Consider the following 23,174-nt stretch of genomic DNA (forward strand, 5'->3'; position numbering starts at 1 on the left):
AGTGACTGAATCTCCAAAAGAAGAAACTGGTAATACCTCAGAAATATCTAAGTGATGATCCGAACCTGTGAAGTATGATTGGGTTTCAAAGAAGGTAACATCAGCGGACATAAGGTACCGCTGGAGGTCAGGAGAGTAGCATCGATACCCCTTTTGTGTTCTCGAGAAACCCAGAAATACGCACTTAAGAGCACGAGGAGCTAACTTATCTGTTCCTGGAGTAAGGTTATGGACAAAACAAGTGCTTCCAAAGATACGGGGTGGAAGAGAGAACAAAGGTAAATGGAGAAACATGACAGAGAATGGAACTTGGTTCTGGATAGCTGAAGATGGCATACGATTAATAAGATAGCAAGATGTAAGAATTGCATCCCCCAAAAACGCAACGGAGCATGATTGTATAAGTAGGGTAAGAGCAGTTTCAATAAGATGTCTATTCTTTCTTTCAGCTACCCCATTTTGTTGAGATGTGTACGGACAAGATGTTTGATGAATAATCCCATGAGATTTCATAAACTGCTGAAATTGGGAAGACAAATACTCTCGGGCATTATCACTACGAAATGTGCGAATAGAAACCCCAAATTGATTTGAATTTCAGCGTGGAAGGTCTGGAAAATAGAAAACAGCTCAGATCGATTTTTTATCAAAAATATCCAAGTGCACCTGGAATAATCATCAATGAAACTGACAAAGTAGCGGAATCCTAAGGTGGAACTGACCCGACTAGAACCCCAAACATCTGAATGGACTAAAGTAAAAGGTGACTCTGCTCGATTTTCAAGACGCCGAGGGAAATGGGAGCGGGTATGCTTACCGAGCTGACATAACTCACACTCTAGAGCTAACAAGTGAGATAAACCAGATACCATTTTCTGAAGTTTTGACAAACTGGGATGTCCCAACCGTTTATGTAATAAATCTGGTGAATCAGTAACAGGACAAGTTGTAGAAGGAAGACAAGATGTGAGTCCATGTGATTTAGCAAGGATAAGGTAATAAAGTCCGTTTGATTCACGCCCGGTACCAATGATCCGCCCCGTACTGCGTTCCTGTATAAAAACATGGTCATCAAGAAATAAAACAGCGCATTTAAGTGATTTGGCTAAGCGACTAACAGCTATGAGATTAAAAGGACTATTGGGAACATAAAGGACTGAATCTAAAGGTAAGGAAGGAAGTGGGCTTGCTTGACCTATTGCAGTTGCCATGGTTTGAGACCCATTGGCCATTGTGACTTTTGGAAGAGATTGAGAATACGAAATAGTAGTGAAAAGAGATTTATTACCAGAAATATGATTTGATGCACCTGAATCAATGACCCAAGACTCAGAGGATGAAAATTGGGAAAAACAAGTCACGCTATTACCTGTTTGAACAACAGAAGCTATCTCAGAAGATGTCTGCTTACATGCTTTATACTGAAGGAACTCAATATACTCTGCTAAAGAAACCATCTGACTATTCAAAGCATCGGTTCCCATGTCGCTACAATTTGTAGTAGTATGGTTAACTTGAAATAGTGGAAATAAGTAACTCCTCTGAGAAAACTGAAGAAATAGCTTGAAAAACACTGTTTACAGCAGGAAAATAGAACATTGTTCAGTTCCGGAAAAACTGTTCACGCCGAAAACACTGTAGCTCGCCGGAAAATTCCAAAGTTGTCGGAATTTGTTGTAACCAGGATGGATAGACTCGGAATTCCTTTGCGAGCAAGCTGTCCTAAAGAAATATTTTCAAAAAATGGCCAGAAAGGTCACTGTTCACGCCGGAAAAATATAAAAGTGGCCGGAATTTTATTTGAATTAGATGGGTAGGCTCGGAATTTTGAGGAGAGCACACTGTCCTGAAGAAGCTTCGCGAAAAAATGGCCGGAAAGTGGCCGGAACCCTCGCCGGAAAAGTTGTTGCCGGCGCGTGGAGGAGCGTGGCGGCTTTTCTGCCGGATAAAATTTCAGGGGTTGGTAGTCGGAGGGTGATCTACCTCGTGGTGGTGTTGGTTTTAGCACAACACCGACAGAAAGTGACTTTCACTTAGACAAGCCTTAGGTCAACGGAAAAATTACACGATGACTAAGTTCTTTCTTCCCGGTTAACGCTGGAATGACGCACAGCGATCTTTTCTCACTAATGCTCTGATACCACGTGAGAAGGCACGGGAGAAAATATGTTATTGATATTGGATGATAAATACAATACAAGAGGTCCCTATTTATAGCTATACACTACAAGGAGATATTACTCCTCTTCCAATGTGGGACAAGACTACACTATACATATCTATAAACTAACACATATCATAAGCAAAATAGAATAAATTGGCAACCAAATTTGAAGAATCAATGGTTAGACATAAGAACTCAAAATCATCTACAATTTGAAAAGCGTAAAATTTCTTGATCTCGCATTGAAAAAGTTGCTTATAGAGAGAACTAAGCACTTGAATTATTTTAAAGAAAATGCCACATGACATATACTTTTTTAGTAAGTAATGCCTCATGATATACCTGTAGTGTCGATACTGGAAAAGCGGCTTTGCACGGGGACGGAAAGTGCTCACTGGAGAATCCTCCCTGATTTATACATATATAAGGAAAGAAGTTAGTATTACAATAATTAGAGCTTCAATGGTTTAGATTCATTACTTTGCATGACTTGAGATTATACTATTGCTCTTTTAGGGGTACATCGTTGAGATAAAGAAGGGTTTTCAACACTTCTGATAATACAGATTACGGAGTCCATTTTTCTATAACTTTAAGTAAAAGCTCCACATGCTTTTGTACCTATATACTATTCAAGATATAATAGCACGTAAAAATAAGCACCAATGCTGAAACAATAAAAAATCAACTTATACATCAGCTTGCACAAAGCACATCTAGTGTGAAAGAAGACATCGAATTCACTGGACAAAATGAATCCCCTTTCACTTCCATTAAGAATTTGAGATTGTTTTTTATCATATTACAAAGCATCCTCAAGCAACATTAAGATGCAAAAATTCAAAAAGATATAGAAGAGAAACAGTGCAAGTTGAATTTACCATAGTTGTTGAGGCCCAGGTTTAGAACGTTTTAGAGCTGTTATTGCTCTTAAGTGGGCACGAGCAGATGCAGAATTGGTCACAGTCGTGAGCAGTGAAGGCTGTAAAAGTTGATCTAGATAAGGCATCTCCGTACTGCCAAAGATTTTCCAAGGCTCACCCTTCATTTTTGCTTCCATGTCACCAACAAGAAGAGCTGCTGCACCTACTTCGAGGAAATTATGTGCACTAACATCTTTGGGATTCAAAAGATGGTCACTGAAAGTTGAGGTTTCCATAATTAGTAAATGCCACGCTGAGTGAATAGAAATTGCAGACCGCTAGGAAACAAATTAACTACCTTTTGGATAGAGATGGTGACGATTGTTGATCTCTGCACCAACGCCAGTTGAAAACATCAAAAGCAGTGAGTTCATGATCTTCCATTCTATTAATTTCTTCAGCAATAGGTGACTCTGAAGTTGAAACAGTAGACACATCTTTATTCTCCAATAATTCTTTACCATTTGCAGGGCTAAGTTGGGAGTTGAAGGATTTGCTCAATAAAGATGACAGCGTGGGAAGTGCTTGTCTTGATGCAGATGTTGCTCCAGCAAAAGCCGCTGGTTGAAATGACCGCTTTGGGATATATTGCGCGACTAGAGAACGAACATAATTTAAGGACTTCACAAGTGCTCCTGATGCATAACTTGAAACAGGCAAAGGTGATACAGTAGTTGATGTTGTAGATACACCACTTTGTTGACTTAAAGAACGTGACCATGGAGCCAATTTTCGGTTGGGACCCACATCACATTCAGAAATGATGCTTACACAAAATCGGTCGATCTGTACCAATGTCTCCTCGCTGGGTTTATATCTGTAACAAACATAAAGCAGAGTTGTAATGGTGAGAGATTTATGGTTTTTCATGGTAAGAGAAGTAAATGACCATAGTATTCAGCTGAAATTAGGATATTATAAGCACGGTAAACATGAAATTTGAGGTCACTTGAACTGGCCCCACTAATGTTTTGTGAGAGGGGAAAGTCAGGATTGATTCAGTTCCATAGGTCGCTCATTGTTTATCAATACAAGTTTAATTAAAGTGATTACAATATATGAAATTGGCTGAATCAGATCCAAGGAAGAGTAGTTATAGCCCGCTGATGATGTAATTACATTGTCTCCTCTTATATTTCAAATCCCAAATTTGTAGCAACCAAATTTACGCTTCACGCTGATGAGTAAATGTAATGTAGGTTATAGTAAGTTTATCGCTCCAAGGACTGAAACTATAGCATGACTTTTATAATGAATTTGTTTGTCATAGTTAATTCTTATAACCAGCAATCATTTCTTCATGTTATCTTTCCACTTTGTCAAATTCCCACATAAATGAATGATCATAAAAATGATCTTTTTCAGAAACTTTACTTCCATTTATATTTCTGTAATTCAAAAACCTTTACAACTGGTTGAGAACTGGAAGTTTGAAGCATCTATTTCCTGATTTATATGCTCTAAACCAACAGGGAGTAAGGAGGTATGGGGTACTCGGAGATGGAATATAACTTTCAAAAGGCTGCTACAGGATTGGAAATGCCCAGAATAACAGAATTCTACATTACCTCAAATCAATTGAGAGGATTACAAGGAGGAGGAGATACTCTTACATGGAGTAAATATAGCAGTGAGACTTACACAATTAGCACAGCATACAAGGACGGGAATCAGGAGTGATCTCAAATCAACTTATGGTCATGGAAACATATTTGGAAAGTGATACTCCATCTGTTCCAGTTTATGTGAACGTATTTCCTTTTTGGTCCGTTCCAAAAAGAATGACCCCCTTCTAAACTTGGAAACAATTTAACTTAAACTTCCAATTCTACCCATAATGAGAAACTTTTATAACCACACAAATAATCTGGCATGTTTAATACCACAAGTTTCAAAAGAATTATAGCCATACAAATATTCTGACTTGTTTAGGACCACAAATTTCAAAAGTCTTTTTTTTTCCTGAAACTCCGTGCCCAATCAAACAGGTTCACATAAATTGGAACGGAGGGAGCATCATACAAAGTGGCATGTCTCACTTGGCTAGTGGCTAATGAAGCAGTGCTCACTCGGAAAAATCTAAGGAGGAAGGGAATGCCAATTTGCTTAAGATGTTATATGTGGACAAGATGCAGAGACAATTAGCCAGCTGTTTCTACACTGTAGAGTGACTAGTCAGCTGTGGCAATTGTTTATCAGTCTCAGGGGTATTAGATATGGACAATGCCTGGAAGAACTTCTAAACTTTTGTCTAGTTGGAACACAGGGGAAAGCTCTACTTCTAACAAGAACAGATGGAAAATTGTACCGGCAACTATTTGGTGGACTATTTGGAAAAAAAGAATTCAAGGTGTTTTGAAGATACAAAATAGCTCTACACAGAAGATCAAGATGAATTATACAACAACATACCCAGCGAAATCCCACAAGTGGGTCTGGGGAAGGTAGTGCGTACGCAGGCCTTAGTCCTACCCTTTGCAGGTAGAAAGGTTATTTCCGATACACCCTCGGCTCCAAGCAAGCATAGTCACAGCAGTTTAGAGAAAGAAATACAATATTGAAGAAGTCAATGGAAAAGAAGCAGTAACAACAACAAGGTAATCATAAAACCAAAGCAGAAACAACATCAAGTAGTAATAGATATCTAAGAATAAGGAACTATGAGAATAATACTACGACTACCTACTAACCTTCTAACTTAATTCTCGACCTCCACACCATCCTAATTAGGGTCATGTCCTCAATAAACTGAAGAAGTGTCATGTCTTGCCCAATCACTTCTACTCAATACTTCTTCGGCCTACCTCTAATCAAGATGAATTATTGCGTCACACAATCTCCAAGTCCGAAGGGATCCAGTGCCCAACTACCGACTCCTCCCGGAATTGCGTTATCGGAGCCGAGCCAGGAATGACCGTTAATGGACACCCACCACTTTTCACCGGTTAGAGAGTCCCTCTTTAATACATTAAGAAAAGATGTTCACAGGGGCCAGAAAGACTCGATCATAGGAATTTAGAACACCTACGTGTTGGTAAACGAAAACCACCTCGACCGGATCAGAGTAAACAAGAATGTCGAATCAGGCCGCCCTTTGCCTTGAAAGAATTCACACGCGGCCACCAGCTTTCCCAAAATAAGGGGAGATCTGTTGCTTACTGCTCACGGAAACATCCGACCTATACTGTAGTCAAGTCGTTCGCCTATCTTTCTGATCTTCTTTCCTTCTATTCATCAGATTTTAGGCTTTGAAATGTACTCTTCTTTTTAGTTTTTGGTATAAACAAGAATATGTAGATAATTAGGACTCGATCACAAAAGTTTTAGGCTCCTCGTAAGAACAAGGATTTTTGGCTTTTGCTTTTTATTTTAGCCTATCAAGCTATAAATTTTGGTTCAAGTACAAACTTTGTGCTGATGATGTGATATATATATATACACACACACATATATATATATACACACACACACACACTGAATATGTTACCTTCTAAAAGAATAACCTTTAAAGCTTCACTCCATAGTTATTACTCCCTTTAGGGGTGATCACGGTTCAATTCGAGTCGGTGTTTCTCTAAAGAGAAATCAAATCAATTAAGTCAAGTTTTCAAATACTTGAACAAATCAAACCAAAATTAGTAGAAACTTCATCGGTTGAGTTTTTGATAGTTTTTTTGAGTTTTATTTATTCATTTTTCGGCTTTTTTTATTTGTTGTCGATCTTTTTAAAAAAATGTGACATAACACTATCAAGGACAAAATCTGTGTAATTGCCAAACAAGATTGCCATGCATAATATACCAATGCAGACTGATAGTAATAGCACCTCACAAAGTGCATACAAACACTTAACTAGTCCATATGTTAAAGTACTTCCATTCACACGGAAGCATGTAGATTACAAATATTCGTCTCGAATAAAACAAATTTTATCAGTGTGAGAAATAGCACAGGAAAAAAAATATTTTATTAATATAAGTTACTTTACCATAATACAAGGAGCCCTATTTATAACCGCATTCGACATAATACATAATACTCCTATATACATTAACACTCCTTCTCAAGCCGATGCATATAAACTAATACAATAACCAGTGAGGGACTTGGTGAAAATATCTACAAGCTGATTATTTAACTTCACAAACTTTGTAACAATAACTCTTAAGAGTATCTTTTCTCCGACAAAATGATCGTCAATTTCAATGTGTTTAGTCCTCTCCTGGAGCATCGGATTGATGCAATATGACGGGCAACTTGATTATCACACATAAGTTCCATCTGATTGATTTCTCCAAACTTCAATTCTTTGAGCAACTATTTGATCCAAACTAGCTCACACGTAGTTATAGCCATTGCTGATAGTCTGCTTCTGCACTAGATCGAGCAACCATATTCTGTTTCTTGCTCTTCCAGGACACTAAATTATCTCATACTAAAACACAATATCCAGATGGAGAACGTCTATCAGGAGGTGATCCTGCACAATAAGCGTCAGCACATCCAACAATCTATTCATCGCCTCAATTCTCAAACTATAGTTCTTTGCCTGGGGCTTATACCGAAGAATCCGGACAACTGCATCCTAATGACTATCACGGAGAGAGTCCATAAATTGACTCACAACACTCGCAAGAAAGGAAATGTCAGGTCTGGTCACAACGATGTAATTCAACTTACCAACCAGTCGCCTATATCTTGTAGGATCGCTAAGAGGCCCCCCATGTCCTAGTAGAAATTTAGCATTTGAATCCATAAGAGTATCAACGGGTATACAACCCGTCATTACCAGTCTCCTCAAAAATATCTAAGTCGTATTTCTGTTGTGAAATAACAATACATAATCTAGACTGAGCGATCTCAATACCTAAAAAATACTTCCATCTGCAAAGATCCTTAATCTAGAAGTGTTTAAAGAGATGTCGCTTCAAACTAGTGATATCATCCTGATCATTACTAACAATAACAATATCATTAACATAAACCATCAAATAAATACTTAGATTTGGCGCAGAGTGCCGATAAAACACAAAGTGATTAGCTTCACTACGAATCATGCCAAACTCCTGAATAACTGTGCTAAGCTTACCAAAGCAAGCTCGAAGAAACTATTTCAGACCATAGAGTGACCAGTGCAATCGGCATACAAGGCAACTAGACTCCGCCTGAGAAACAAAATTAGGCGGTTGCTCCATATAAACCTTATCCTCAAGGTCACCATGGATAAAAGAATTCTTAATGTCCAACTGATAAAAGGGCCAATGATGGACAATAGAGATGGATAGAAAAAGTCGGACATATGCTATTTTAGCCACGAATATTTGAGTATACCCTTTGGCAACAAGGGAGGCCTTAAGCCGATCAATTTGGCCGTCCATACCAGCCTGGACCGCATAATCCCAACGACAATGATCACTATAATCAAGCCCAAATATTTAAGTATACCCTTTGGCAACAAGGGAGGCCTTAAGCCGATCAATTTGGACGTCCATACCAGCCTGGACTGCATAATCCCAACGACAATCAATGGTAGATTTACTCGGATGTAGAGGAACAAGCTCCCAAGTACCACTAGCATGTAAAGTAGACATCTCTTCGAATATAGCATGTCGTCATCCAGAATAAGATAGCGCTTCACCTATGGACTTGGGATAAAAATAGAGGATAAAGATAACACAAAGGCAAAATTAGATGATGATAAACGATGATAACTCATGCAAGTATAATGGGGATTAGAATTAAGAGTGGATCTAATACCTTTCGAAATGCGAACGGTAGACTAGAAAAAGACAAGCCCGCAGTAAGTGAAGGACCTAGTACAGGATGTGAATCATCTGGACCAAATGTTTTACGCCGACAGCAATGATAAGTCAGGAGTGGTGGAGCTCTAAAAGGAACTGGACATGTAAGTGATAAAACTGGAGTTGTAGGTGGTGGAGCTAGAGTTGTGGGCAATGGAACTGAAGTTGTTGGTGGTGGAGCTGGAGTTGTGGAGGAAGATATAGAGGAGAAAGTGACTGAATCTCCAAAAGATAGAACTAGTGACACCTTAGAAATGCCTAAGTGATCACCTGAACCTGTGAAGTATTGCTGGGTTCAAAAAAGGTAACATCAGCAAACATAAGGCAAAACTAGAGGTCAAGTGAATAACATCAATATCCCTTTTCTGTTCGCGAGTAACCTAGAAATACGCATTTAAGAGCACGGGGAACTAACTTATATTTTCCTTGTATAAGGTTATGAATAAAACATGTGCTCCCAAAGACACGAGGTGGAAGAGAGAACAAAGGTAAGTGGAGAAACAAGAAAAAAAATAGAACTTGATTCTGGATACTGAGGATGGCATGCGATTAATCGCAACAGAACATGAGATTTTATGAGAAGGGTACAAGTAGTCTCAATGAGATGCTTGTTCTTCCTTTCAGCTACCCAATTTTGTTGAGATGTGTATGAATATGATGTTTGTTGAATGATCCCATGAGAGTTCGTAAACTGCTGAAATGGAGAAGACAAATACTCTACATTATAACTATGAAATGTGCAGATAGAAACCCCAAATTGATTTTGGATTTTTTGGCGTGGAAGGTTTGGAAAACAGAAAGTAACTCAGATCTGATTTTTCATCAAGAATATCCAAGTGCACCTGAAATAATCATCAGTGCACCTGATAGAGTAACAGAATACCAAGGTAGAACTGATCCAACTAGGATCCCAAACATCATGGACTAAGTGAAGGGTGACTCTGCCCAATTATCAAGACGTCGAGAGAAATGGGGGAGAGTATGCTTATCGCGCTAACACGACGCACACTCTAGAGTTGACAACTGAGATCAATCGGGTACCATTTTCTGAAGTTTTGATAAACTGGGATGCGACGACCATTTATGTAATAAATCCGGTGAATCAATAACAGGACAAGCTGTTGAAGGAGAATAAGATGTGAGTCTATGTGATTTAGCAAAAATAAGGTAATAAAGTCCATTTGATTCACGCACCAATGATCTGCCCCATACTACATTCATATATAAAAACAAAGTCATCAAGAAATAAAATAAAGTAGTTAAATGATTTGGCTAAGCAACTAATGAGATATGATATTAAGAGGACTACCGGGAACATAAAAAAATGAATTCAAAGGTAAGGAAGAAAGTGGACTATGACCTATTCTAGTTGCCATGGTTTGAGATCCCTTGGTCATTGTGACTATTGAGAGTGATTAAGAGTAAGAAATAGTAGTGAAAAGAGATTTGTTACCATAAATGTGATAAGATACACCCAAATCAATGACCCAAAAGTCAGAAGAAGAAGAAGATTGGGAAACACAAGTCACGCAATTACCTGTTTGAACAACGGAAGTTATCTTCAAATATGTCTATTTACTTTGTACTGAAGGAACTCAATATAATCTGATAGAAAAACCATCTAATTATTCATAGTATTGGATCTCATGTTGCTACAACAAATTTCTCAAACTCTTGACTATAACTTATATGGTTAACCTTGGAATGCCAAGTCAGAACAAGTTCGCTTCTGGCAGAATACGAAACAACTTTGAACCTTATGCCGATGGCAGAAACTAAAGATTTTTCAATTAGATGGAGTTGGAAAGGGAAAGACGACCTTAGGAAACCAAGAACTTCACTTGAAGTGACCGGAAATCAATAAATCTTGCAGGATAATTGAAGAACTATCTTGAAAAACACTGTTTCGGTGACTGAAAATTCACAAAATTATATAGGTCAAGTCGGAAGAGGCAGGCGACCACCGCAGAAGGAAAATCAAACTTGGAATATGCCGAAAAAGGGGCTCACGCACCGGCGCGTGAACAGAACTTGCCAAAAATTCTGGGGACCTACTAGGCACATGTCGACGTGTGACATGAGATCTGCCGGAGGGTGTGACTAGAGCATGGTCGTCGAACTATGGTGGACCTCGTGGTGGTGTTGATTTTCGCACAACATCGTCAGATCTGAAGGTTGATGCAAATAGCCACTTAGGTCACTGTCAAATTGCACCACGACTGAGCTCTTTCTTCCCTTATGTCGTTGGAGTGACGCACGTTGATAATTATCTCACCAAAACTATGATACCATGTGAGAAGTAGCACGGGAAAAAATATATTTAATTTATTATAATACAAAGAGCCCTATTTATATCTACATCCACGCAATACATACTACTTTTTTTTATAATGGTAACATGAACATTAATAAATAAAAACAGCATTAGGGCAGTGCCAATCCATATTTACAAGGAAAACAAAAACCAGCTATGTCCACCTAAGATTACAGTGCACCTATCAGGTCTACTAGAGATTCTGCCTCCTCTACACAGCTTTCTTTACACCAGAAATGAAACAAAAGAAAACACTTCATCTTGATGTTCTGTAAAGAATTGCTTGTCTTCAAAAGTTCTCAAATTTCTCCTTCCAAACTGTCCACCAAATGCAAGTAGGAACCAATCTCCACCATTTCTTCTGTCTCACTATACCCCCATTGTAATTCCAACACTTCAGCAATCACAAGTGTTTGTTGGCATGCTCCATTTAAGGACCACAATATTAAGAAAGAGCTGGCACAATTGGTCAGTAAAAGGACAATGAAGAAACAAATGGCTATTAGTTTCTATAGTTGTACCACATAATAGGCACCTAGAGCATAGCTGAAAACTTATTTTCTCAAGTTCCCTTGGGTTGGACAAGCCTTTCTTGCAACTAACCATGAAAAGCATACTTGAGAGGTACCTCGACTTTCCAAAAGTACCTCCAGGGCCACATATTCTAACTGTTGGTTTGGAGTAGAAATTAAGGTATATGCGGATTTGACTGTAATATTCCCATTCCTGCAAAGGTTACAACAAAGTTTATCTTCAGTTTCTCCGAGACCTTGAAATTCTTCCAAGATATTAAAGAAATCCACAACCCTCTCTAATTCCCAGTCATTCAAGGCCCTCCTAAAAGTAACATTCCATCCTTGCTGTGCCCAAGCGCAATACATACTACTCTTATTCCGACATGGGACTAAGCCTCCGACATAATTAACGATCAACACCAACAGAATAAACCAGTCAAGTCAAAAATATCGCCAAAAGCATTACTCTCAAAAATATAAAAAATATGTGCGTGCATAATTATAATTTTTTAATAGAGTATTTATATAGTCAGATTGGTTCGTTTTTCGGTTATTTTTTGCTTAAAACCAAAACAAATCAAACCAAATTTTGTTGGTTTTTTAAACTTAAAAATCAAACCAAATCAAATAAAAAATGTTGTTTCTCCAGCTTGGTTTTCGGTTTTCCTTGAACACACATAACTCCCTCCATTTCAATTTATATAATCCTCTTTTCTTTCTGGAACATTCTTGAAATTCATTTTACCATTAAGCTCTTAATATTGATTTTTTATAAAGTAATAAATTTTATTAATAATGATTGGGCGAAAAAACATGCACGTATACAATTAGAAATATGGTTTTCTACGAACGAACACGCAGTCATTTATGCAATATTGTAACCTTATGAGAAAGTTGCTCGGACATGGGTGCGGGTGTCCGACACGGGTGCGGATCTAGAGGTCGGATCCTTCGAGATGTAAATTCTAAGATTCGGGGATACGGATCCTAATACGGATACGGGTGCGGGGATCTGGCTAAAAATAATTCAAAAAAATAAAAATATAAAAATATTTTTAAATTATGAAAAATATTCTGGAATACTTACGTATAGCTTGTAAAGTGTGGATAAGTAAATGATTGATTTTCTAAATAAAGTATGCAATTTTCTTCAAATTTACCCAAGTTTTGGTTTTGATTTCGAGAATCAAATTGTATCTCGTCTCGAACTTTTCTATCGTCATGGTCAAAATACCCAAAGTTGTTTGAACAGATCCGATAGAGATCTCATACCCACACCCATACTAGAGTCGTGTCGACACAAGTGCCGCACCTAACCTGCCGTGTCGTAGCAACTTAGCTTATGGGTGCATCAAATAGAAATAAGCGACAAAAGTCTACTTCTCAACGGAACAAAGTTCATTTGGACACCCTCAAAAACTCTCCTATTTCTTTCCCTTCAAATGACCCACAAAAGAGCTAGCGCTGGAAGCTTCCATGCCATGTTTCCCCTTTTCTTCCCAACTAAAGATCACCTCTTTCATTGTGCCTTGCATCACCCAAGATATACCATACCAATTAAGAATCTCCCACCATAACCTCGATGCAATCAAACAATGAATGAGAAGGTGGTCAACGTCTTCCCCCGAACATTTACATATGAAACACCAACTGACATAAGTACTCTTCCTCTTCCTCGGGTTCTCAGCCGTCAAGATTACTCCTCTAGTTGCTAACCAAGTAAAGAAGCAAATCTTTCTCGATGCCTTTGGGATCCAAATCAAACTATGCGGAAAAGCAACCTTCTCACTAATCAGGAGCTTTCTATACAAAGGTTTAACCGAGAAAACCATTATTCCTCAAATCTCATCTCCATACATCCTGGCAATCTTGTAATGTACTTTGTTTTAGACGTAGCTCAATTAGACTTCGGAACTTCGCCCACCTCCCAATCCTAAAAGTTTCTCCTAAAACTCACATCCCAAAACACTTTTCTACGTTGGACTATTATCTCCCTTTGACATGAAATGTTGTAAATGTTGGGGAACATATTGCTCAAAGTGTTATCCCCATACCACTTTTGTCCCAAAAACTAACGTTCCTATCTCCTGCCCAAAAGGATATATTTACACTAAACTATTCCCATCCCCTCAATATATTTATCAACAATCCGCATCCATAAGGCATAGTGACTTTCTTTGTCCTCCACCACATCCCATGACCCTATATTTATCCGCTATCACCTCCCTCCATAAAGGATTTTCCTTTGTCCTGAATCTCCATAACTACTTTCCTAGCAGGGCCTTATACTATGTGTGAGAAAGTACGGGAAAATTATATCATTGATATCACTTTTCAATATAATACAAAAAGAAGCCATATTTATAGTTATGCTCTACATAGTACATAGTACTCTTATTCCAATGTGGGACTAGACTACTTATATACATAATGCATAACTATCTAACACTCCCCCTTAAGCTGGTGCATATAAATCATATGTACCGAGCTTGTTACAAATATAGTTAACACGAGGACCAGTGAGGGACTTAGTGAAAATATTTGCAAGCTGATCATTCGACTTCACAAACTTTGTAACGATATCTCCTAAGAGTATCTTTTCTATGACGAAGTGACAGTCAATCTCAATGTGTTTAGTTTTCTCATGGAACACCGGATTTGACGCAATATGAAGAGCAGCTTGATTATCACACACCAGTTCCATCTGACTAATTTCACCATATTTCAATTCCTTGAGCAGTTGTTTGATCCAAACTAGCTCATGTGCTTCCATAGTTATTGCTCGATATTCAGCTTCTGCACTAGACCGAGCAACTACATTTTGCTTCTTGCTCTTCCAAGACACCACGTTACCTCTTACTAAAATAAAATATCCAAACGTAGAACGTCTATCAAAAGGTGATCCTGCCCAATCAGTGTCTGTATCCAACGATCTGCTCATGGCCTCGATCCTCAAACAACAGTCCTTTGCCCGAAGTTGATTTTATATACCAAAGAGACTGTGAATAAACAATAATTGACAAAAGTGACCTATTACCAAAGATATGACCAGAGGCGCCTTAGTCCATGACCCACAGTCCAAGAGTAGTAGACTGAGAAACACAGGCAAAGGAATTACTAGCAACAGAAGCATTAGTCTGAGTAACGGAGGCTACTTGTGGAGATGTCTGCTTACTTGCTCGATACTGAAGGAACTCAGTATATTCCCCTTCAGATAAAGAAAACCCATGGTTACCTATAGTCTCGGTTTGAGCAACATGGAAATTTTTAGGTGGTTGACCATGCAAAGAGTAACACACCTCACAGGTATGTCCAAGCTTATAACAATAAGAACACTTGGATCGAGACCTTCCAAAACGACCACCTCCTCGTCTATCCTCCATAGTATGAGATACCCGATTTCCCAAGGATGCGAGAACAGAGGAGTCAACTATCTGTGATGAGATTAGTGTGTGACTAGGCCTTGCAACAAGGCAAAGTAATCGAGAGAATAATTCATCAACTGTAGGGACAATCGGACTAGCCAAAATCTGGTTACGTACTGAATCAAGGTCATTAGGAAGTCTAGGGAGGGTAAGAACTAGAAACATCTTATGTCGTTCTTGTTGCTTTTCAACACTAGCAGAAACTGGCACCAATATCTCAAATTCTTCCATGACTGCATGTACTTGTCCCGAGTAGAAATATCGAATTCTTGTTTCTTCAAGTTTGTTACTGTGATATCACATTATAGAAACGAGTTATGTCATTAGTGTATAAAGTGCGAGCTTTTTCTCAAACTAAATGACATGTCTGGAATGGACGAAACAAGGGCATCAACTTGGGATCAATAGATCGCCACAGGATACTACATAATTGAGCATCGTTCTTCTCCCAAAGTGGTTTAGCCTTTTCATCTCCCTCACTAGCTTTTTTGGTTAAATAATCTTGAACATCTTGACCCTTACACCACAACTCAACAAAGGAAGCCCAGTCTAAATAGTTTGAACTTCACATTAAGGGTTCTGACGTAATCATGAAGCTTGAATTTTCAGAACCTGTGTTTTTAGAATCAAATACATCAAATCCCAAAGACATTGTTGGACCAAATAATCAAGAAGTCACAAACAACCGTCAAGAAGCAACAGAAAAAGGACATTGTAGCCATCGGAAATTTGAACAATCGCCAGAATCTACGAGTCGCCGGAAAATAAAAAAGTTGTCAAAATTTGGTGTAACCTAGATGGGTAGGCTCGGAATCACCTCACGAGCCAACTGTCAAGAAGAAATTTTGTCAAAAAATGGCTGGAGAGTGCCTCACGCGGCGGCGCATGACCTGGAATCTCGCGGGAAAAATTTTGCCGGCAGCGCGTGCGAGGGTTTCTGCCGAAGAAAATTTCAGGGACTAGTCGCCGAAGGCTGATCTACCTCGTGGTGGTGTTGGTTTTTGCACAACACTAACGGAAAAGGAGTTTTAACCGGACAGACCTGCGGTAACCGGAAAATTTTCCGGTTAACTGATTTTTTTCTTCCCGGAGTCGCTGGTATTTTTGCACAGCGATGAATCTCTCACGGTTTCTCTGATACCATGTGAGAAAACACAGAAAAATTATATTATTGATATCACTTTTCAATATGATACAAGAAGAAGCCCTATTTATAGCTATGCTCTGCATAGTACATATTACTCCAAATCCAATGAGGGATTAGACTACTTATATACATAATGCATAACTATCTAACACTACATTTTCTCAATCAAACTAACTTTATAACTATTACTTTAGTGAAGTCGGACAAAAAATTTAAACTATGTTCCCTATTAAATACTATCATATAGAATGAAACAAATGTGGTACTTTAAAAACTCAGTAAATGAAGGATCAACTTGCCTATTCTAAAATCTTCATGCCAAATTTTGCCAAACAAATTGATGCTTCATGCTAATGATTAAATGGAGGAAGCGTGTACGTTCTTCCCTACAAGAATTGAAACTAGAACTTGGTAATTTATGAAGAGTTTGTTGGTTTACAAAATGCTCTCTTAACCTAAAATAATTTATTTGTTTTTTGTATGTTCTCTTTTGACCTTGTCAAATTCCTACGATAAGATAATGATTGATCATAAAAATGATTTCTTTCAAGTTTTTTTTTTTTTCTGAGGATGGTAACAGTAGTTTTTTTTAAAAGATTTCTTTGATACAAAGAACTTAATAGCTCAACTCCATTGGAATTACTTTTTAACAATTTGTGAGTGAATGTTGGATCAACTTACTCATTCTACAAATACTGCAATAAATTCTAATAAAAACTTGTCTTTTAACATCAATGAGGTTTTTACAACTGTCACAGATCTAAGATCTTACAGTATTAAACATCAATAGATGGTAAAGAAGGAAAGCAATATCAGGTTCATGCAAATTGAGTATGATGAATTTGGTGGTAACAGAAAGCTGTCACAAAATACTGTTAAAAAAAGAAAGCTGTTATAAAATGTATAATGATGACAATCTCAATAAGCTAAATGCCAGTGGTCCAGTGAGATATGAACCTTGGATTTTCAATGGGAAAGAAAGAAACATAAGTTACAGGACGAAACTACCTTAAGAGATACCGTTTCAACAGCGCCACACATTTTGCTACAACTGCTGGGCTGATTCAAAATTAAAAAGGGAAAATTAGGACATAAGTTGGACAGATTACAAAGTAATGGTTATAGGAAACGTGAACATCCAATAGGCAATAAAGCAGAAAAAATTATCAAGAGGGGAGAAATGTAGTTTCAGAAGTATAATGCCTAACAGAACAGTTCAAAATTACAGAAGAAAATTGCTGCTACAATAAACTATTAATGATCTTTTTCTTCCTAGCTTCAGCTGTAACAATATTTCCTCACACTAAAAGAGCAAAGGAGAGCATCAGCAAACTGCCATGATATTCAAGTACAGTGTGAACTAGGATCTAGCAGATACTTTTTGCAGTAAGCTACAAAAACTAATGATTCTCATGTATATACATACAGAAAGCAATAACATAAACAATACATTTCTTACTGATTGATTATTTTTCTTATTTTCCTTCTTCACAGAAAAATATCCTATAATTATGGGTACCTATATTTGAAGTTTATGGTAGTAATCTTTTTTGTGGAAAAATGTTTTCCTTGTTCGCCTATGTAGAGCAAACAACAACAACATACCCAGTATAATTCCACATAGTGGGGTCTGGGAAGGGTAGTGTGTACGCATACCTTACCCCTACCTTGTGGAGGTAAAGAGGTTGTTTCCAATAGTGTTCGCCTATGTAGAGCTTTTATCAAAAAAACTATCTTTCTTTACATCTAAGAGAAAAACATCTAGCAACTTCCATAGTGAATTACTTTATGATCGGAGATGTTGCACTTCTTACGAACCTTTTAGTTTGTGATTAAGCAACTAAATATGCAATGACTCCTTGATTGTGAAGTACTTTCGCATAATAGATGTATCAAGAAGGTTAGATTTCACATACAAAAAGAGGAATAACATCCAATTATCCAATATCCTATCAAGCTATCTTGCAAGCACCAAATTTGAATTAGTGGGCCTTACAGGTTTACATCAAGGTTTGGGATACGAGATGCTTCCCATCAACTGGGCTGCTAACTTTCCTAACTAAAACCTTTACGAATTACTGTGTTTTACCATGTTAGGAAGAAAGTCTTGTTCCTTGACAAGTACAAAAATATTCCTAGTACAGAAATCAAAGCACATGCAAACTTTACCCTGCATTTCATGAAGGGCATATTGGAAAAAATATAAAATTATACCAATATAGAGAATTAACTTCAGAAACAGTTGATAATTAACAAAAAGAAATTATATTAACACAATATTGACTCGAATGGAGAAACAACACTATAAAACTTAGCCTCCACTTCAATATACATTAAATGCCTTTCGTCCACCATTTTTTCTTACTACTTAAGCTTTTAGATCCTACGCCGATCACAAATTATCTTATTGAAAAGGCTATATGATACCATTTAAAATTTTATCACTTTTAATGATTATCTTTCCACGTCCTTAGGCTTCTAGATAGTTTTTTTCCTTGGAAGTGGACTTTTTAAATAGTAGTCTTAAATATTTTTAGATAACATCAAATACCTCACCCTTTGAAGAGGCGATTTTCTTTAGTCCTTCAGAAGTTAAGAAGATAACGGTAATGAACCTGATCATATTCCATACCAATTTGGGTATATTTGGTTGTATGCTTCAGGATTATGAAGTTCATCTGTGGTAACTCAAAATATTGACTTGGATTAAAAACCAAACACTAAAGGAAGTAGTTCTTATTATATTATGTCAAATTCCTCTAAATTGATGGTGATCAACTTTCACAACTTGTTTGTGACCTCCATCTTTTAAAAACTAAAAGACTGCGATGGAAAAAGAATTGGAAATTAGTATGACACCAAAAACATACTTTGCTCAGTCAATATTATTGTGTTAACTAAGTTTCATAAGCCATGTAGGTTGTAAATCAGGCAGTAATAGTAAAGCGTAGTAATTTCAACGGTAATGAAACTGCTCATATTCCATATCGATTTGGGTATATTTGGTTGTATGTTCAGGTTTACGATGTTCATCCGTGGTAACTCAAATTATTAACTTGGATTAAAAATCAAACACTAAAGGAAGTAGTTATTAAATTAGGCCAAATACCTCTAAATTGATGGTGATCAACTTTGACAACTTGTTTGTGACCTTCGTCTTTTAAAAACTAAAGACTTCTATGGAAAAAGAATTGGAAATTAGTATGACACCAAAAACATATTGTGCTAGGTCACTGTTACTGTGTTTTAAGATTCATAAGCCATGTAAGTTGTAAATCAGGTAGTAATAGAAAAGCGTAGAAATTTTGAACTAAACAATATAGTGCAATGACGCTTATCAAAAATGAACAAAATAAAATACAGGGTAACGCAGTTCGATTGAAGAATATCACCATTTCCAGTCCAGAAAGGGTAGATACTCCTAAATCCTTTTTACTGGGATTACTTTTCTAGGCTTTGGATCAAATTGCAAAAGCTACTAATGGAAATGCATTTAAATTCTTAACATAATATGCTTTTTAGGCACGCCACGAGAGGGTAAAATTTCTCTTTTTCTTCCTGCAAGAGAGGACATCAGCCATGCATTTAGTGGTTTGTTAGCTTCCTGCTAACTAAAAATAGTAAAGAACAATGATAACTAGAAGCACGCATCAACTTATGAGCTTGTGCTATTTCATTTTTTGTTTATGGGAATTTGCCTATAATATTGCATTAACTTAGCCTATTAAAAGTCCTACTTTTCCCTTACAAAAATTTGACATCATTGTCCCATAGTGCCAATCAAAGTTGCATGGTACATGTTGCATTCCTTACATATTTCTCATGAGAAAGGATTTGTACTGATTTAACTTCATCTCAACAAGTGCTCATATACATTCTACCATACTAGAAGATAAGACATAAAAAGAAACACTCATCAGAAACCTCTTCTAAACAGTTCTAAATCTACATGAAAAGAATTAGATAATCCTTGATAACTTTATAATCAAAAGAATGGCAATTAGCTAAAATTTGAAATTCAGCACAGAAAAAATTCAGCATAGTTATGGCAGCATAAGACAGATACAGAAGTATACTGCTTTGAACTACATAGGCATGTTAGTGTACCATTGCATCTATCAACAAAGTATTGTATACCTGCGTTCGCGCTCTGCTATTGTATGATCCAAAATAACAACATAAGCCAAGTCAGTGGTTGGATATGCTGCCAGATATTCCTGTAAAAAGATAAGCTTATATAATGAATGCAATTTCTCATCTGATTTTGTAATTTTAGAAACAGCAAGTGCTGGTCCATAGGATTTCAATGAATCCATACTACATGATTACCATAATATAGAAGGACATATGCCAAACAGTGTGCATCTTTACCAATGCAATTATGCTAAAAGAGCTAGTACACCATAATCCAGTAACCACTTAAGTTTCAATTTAAATGACTCCTATTAAGAAGAAAAAATCCCCTGCTAAGACAAGTTATTTACTTCTCTTGTTAAGGTTTGTGGCAAGAAAAACAGCATATGTGATCATTCAACTATTATTCATTCCACCATTAAAATTCATAATGTGATAGTTCACTTGTAAAAATGTAGCACTTACCTTTTAACTAGTTTGAGTCCCATTAATTCAGTTACTAAATAAAAGCACAACAATGGAAACATAAATAGCATGTCAGAAATTGGATGCGACAACATATAAGGAGGGATTATCCTCAAAATTCCGACACGAAAAACCTTTGACCATATAGGCTCATAGAATGCCCAAATATGATAGCTTCTAAGTTTTAGGATAACTGCAAAGTCTTCAATTGAGTATGAAATAAAATAGATGCATTTCAACTTAGAAACTGTTTTAGATATTTGTCGTCATGGCAAGAGTTTCTATATCAGTCTGAACACTCAGATTGTATGTCATGATAAGATTATCTTCATGTATTTATTAATCCAATAAGTTGGGAACGGTTCCTTTTGCTTACAAATTATTAGTCAAATTGGCGAAAGTAGTTAAAGCTTTTCAAAATAAAGCTAGCATCCAAACCTCACACTTGCTCCTTTGATCTTTTGCAGCCTATAAGTTTTTGTGTTTGTCTCCTTTTCCAATACCCAGAAAGACTGCAGCAGAATCCCCTATCTTAAAAACATGCTAACTAAATGACTATATTACACTTAACAACATCATAAATCAAAAAGTCCTAGACATTCCACACCCAATTTCCTAGATTAAGACGCAACTACTCATTACATCGGCAAACGTAAAAGGGAAACTCGAGCTTTAAATAAAAAAGCAGGTACAAAACCTTCAATTTTATCAAAAAGTTGGAATCAAAATTTTGCAGAAACCCTAGATTCAATAGTGTAAAAAGAGGATCGAAAACCTGACCCGAAGCGTGCGAGAAGCTTCGGAGGCAGTGGCGGAGGGGGTCCCATGGTGAGCAGGAGAAGAAGAAGAAGATAGACAATCAGCGACAGCTCTGCGAAGTGGCTCAGGTGGCTTCTTAAGCGAAGAAGATCTCAATCTGGAAGCTCCTCCGCCTCCCAAAGGCAACCTGGAGCTGGCTGGGCTCCGAGATGGACTGTAGATCGCCGACATCGATTGCTATGTGATGGAGATGTTTCGAAGTGGATGCTATAGATACATGGGATAAATGTAGTATTCAACTAAGCTAACTCTGAATTTGCTCCATTTGAAAAATGCAAAAAAAAAAAAAAAAAAAAAGGACTGAAAATCTGTCTGTGAGAGAGAGAGAAAGGGTGAGATGTGGAATTGGCAAAGTGCAAGAGTATAATTAGCTGTATGTCCTGCGGTATGAATGTACTAGAGCTAAGCTACAGACCGTAGTTTTATTATTAGCTGGCAGGCGCTAAGTTAAATGCGGGCACTTTCAACCGCTGACAGGGTTTTTCCCCCATAATTCCTCCTCTTTTTGTATTTTCTTTTTCTTTCCTTTTTTTATTTTTTTATTCTTGTCATGGATCACGGTTAGATTTGTCAGTTTAAAACTTTAAATATTACGATCCAAATCTAGATTTAGGTCGTGACAAGGTATCCAATAAGTCACTACCCATTAAGCGAACCCACCAAACTAAGTCATACTGAAATTGTAGAAATAGACAAGATAAAAAAAAAAATGTGAAAACGAAGCATAATATCAAAACATCTAATACAACCCAATGAAAAGCTTAGTTATGGAGTACTAGAATATGAGTACGAAGTACAAGACCCAACTCAAAAACTAAGGTCTAAACTAAACATAAAGATAGAACTAAAATTGCCTCGCGAAAAAGTAATAATGGCGAGATAAATTGAGTTGCTGGATCATCCTCAATAGAACCTGCACACATACATTAGTTATGAGTCAAAAAGACCCATCAAGATCATCCACTTGATCTCCGAACTTAACCCTCGAACAAGTCTTTAGAAATTGCTAATAATGCATACTTAAGTAATACAAAGCAATACAAGTATAAAATAGTAGACGAGTAAAGCATGTGAATTTGATATCATGAATACTAAAGAAGGTAACATGAAAAATGCTACTACTTAAGAACTGCTAAAACTACTATGGGGTTATGAGTTTGCTCGCTCAAATGTGAATCCAGCTTTGGAGCGTGGGTTGCCTGTCTGACTCACATGATGCGGTGCATCAATCACCTCGTCTTACCGTTACTAAAGCATAGCATTAGTTAAAACAGCCACATTTGGGCATGACTTGGGTACATAAGCTTTTAGGCAAATCTATTTCCGAAGTCAGTTTGGAACAGTTGAATCCAGGCTTATTTCATAACCTTTCTCCCATCATCTCATTTCCTTGGCATCATTGGCCACAAATATAACTTTCATTATTGGCATGGTGCCACGCTTTACATCTCCAACCCACTTCTTTTG

General features: G+C 37.2%; 1 protein-coding gene across 1 annotated transcript in view; it reads right to left on the minus strand.

The window, feature by feature from the left end:
• The window catches only part of LOC107829543 (uncharacterized), a 51,180-nt gene extending 29,078 nt beyond the window's left edge, over window positions 1–22,102 (minus strand). Inside the window, exons 1-6 of the mRNA XM_016656992.2 lie at window positions 21,669–22,102; window positions 20,427–20,506; window positions 17,298–17,348; window positions 3,386–3,904; window positions 3,046–3,303; window positions 2,507–2,572 (exon numbers count right to left, since the gene is read on the minus strand). Of these exons, the coding sequence (XP_016512478.1) occupies window positions 2,507–2,572; window positions 3,046–3,303; window positions 3,386–3,904; window positions 17,298–17,348; window positions 20,427–20,506; window positions 21,669–21,878 (1,184 nt within the window). The 5' untranslated portion in view covers window positions 21,879–22,102. The remainder of the gene's footprint in view (window positions 1–2,506; window positions 2,573–3,045; window positions 3,304–3,385; window positions 3,905–17,297; window positions 17,349–20,426; window positions 20,507–21,668) is intronic.
• Window positions 22,103–23,174: the final 1,072 nt, after the last annotated feature.

Source organism: Nicotiana tabacum, chromosome 14, assembly GCF_000715075.1.
Source record: "Nicotiana tabacum cultivar K326 chromosome 14, ASM71507v2, whole genome shotgun sequence".
In the NCBI taxonomy this organism is placed as follows: Eukaryota; Viridiplantae; Streptophyta; class Magnoliopsida; order Solanales; family Solanaceae; genus Nicotiana; species Nicotiana tabacum.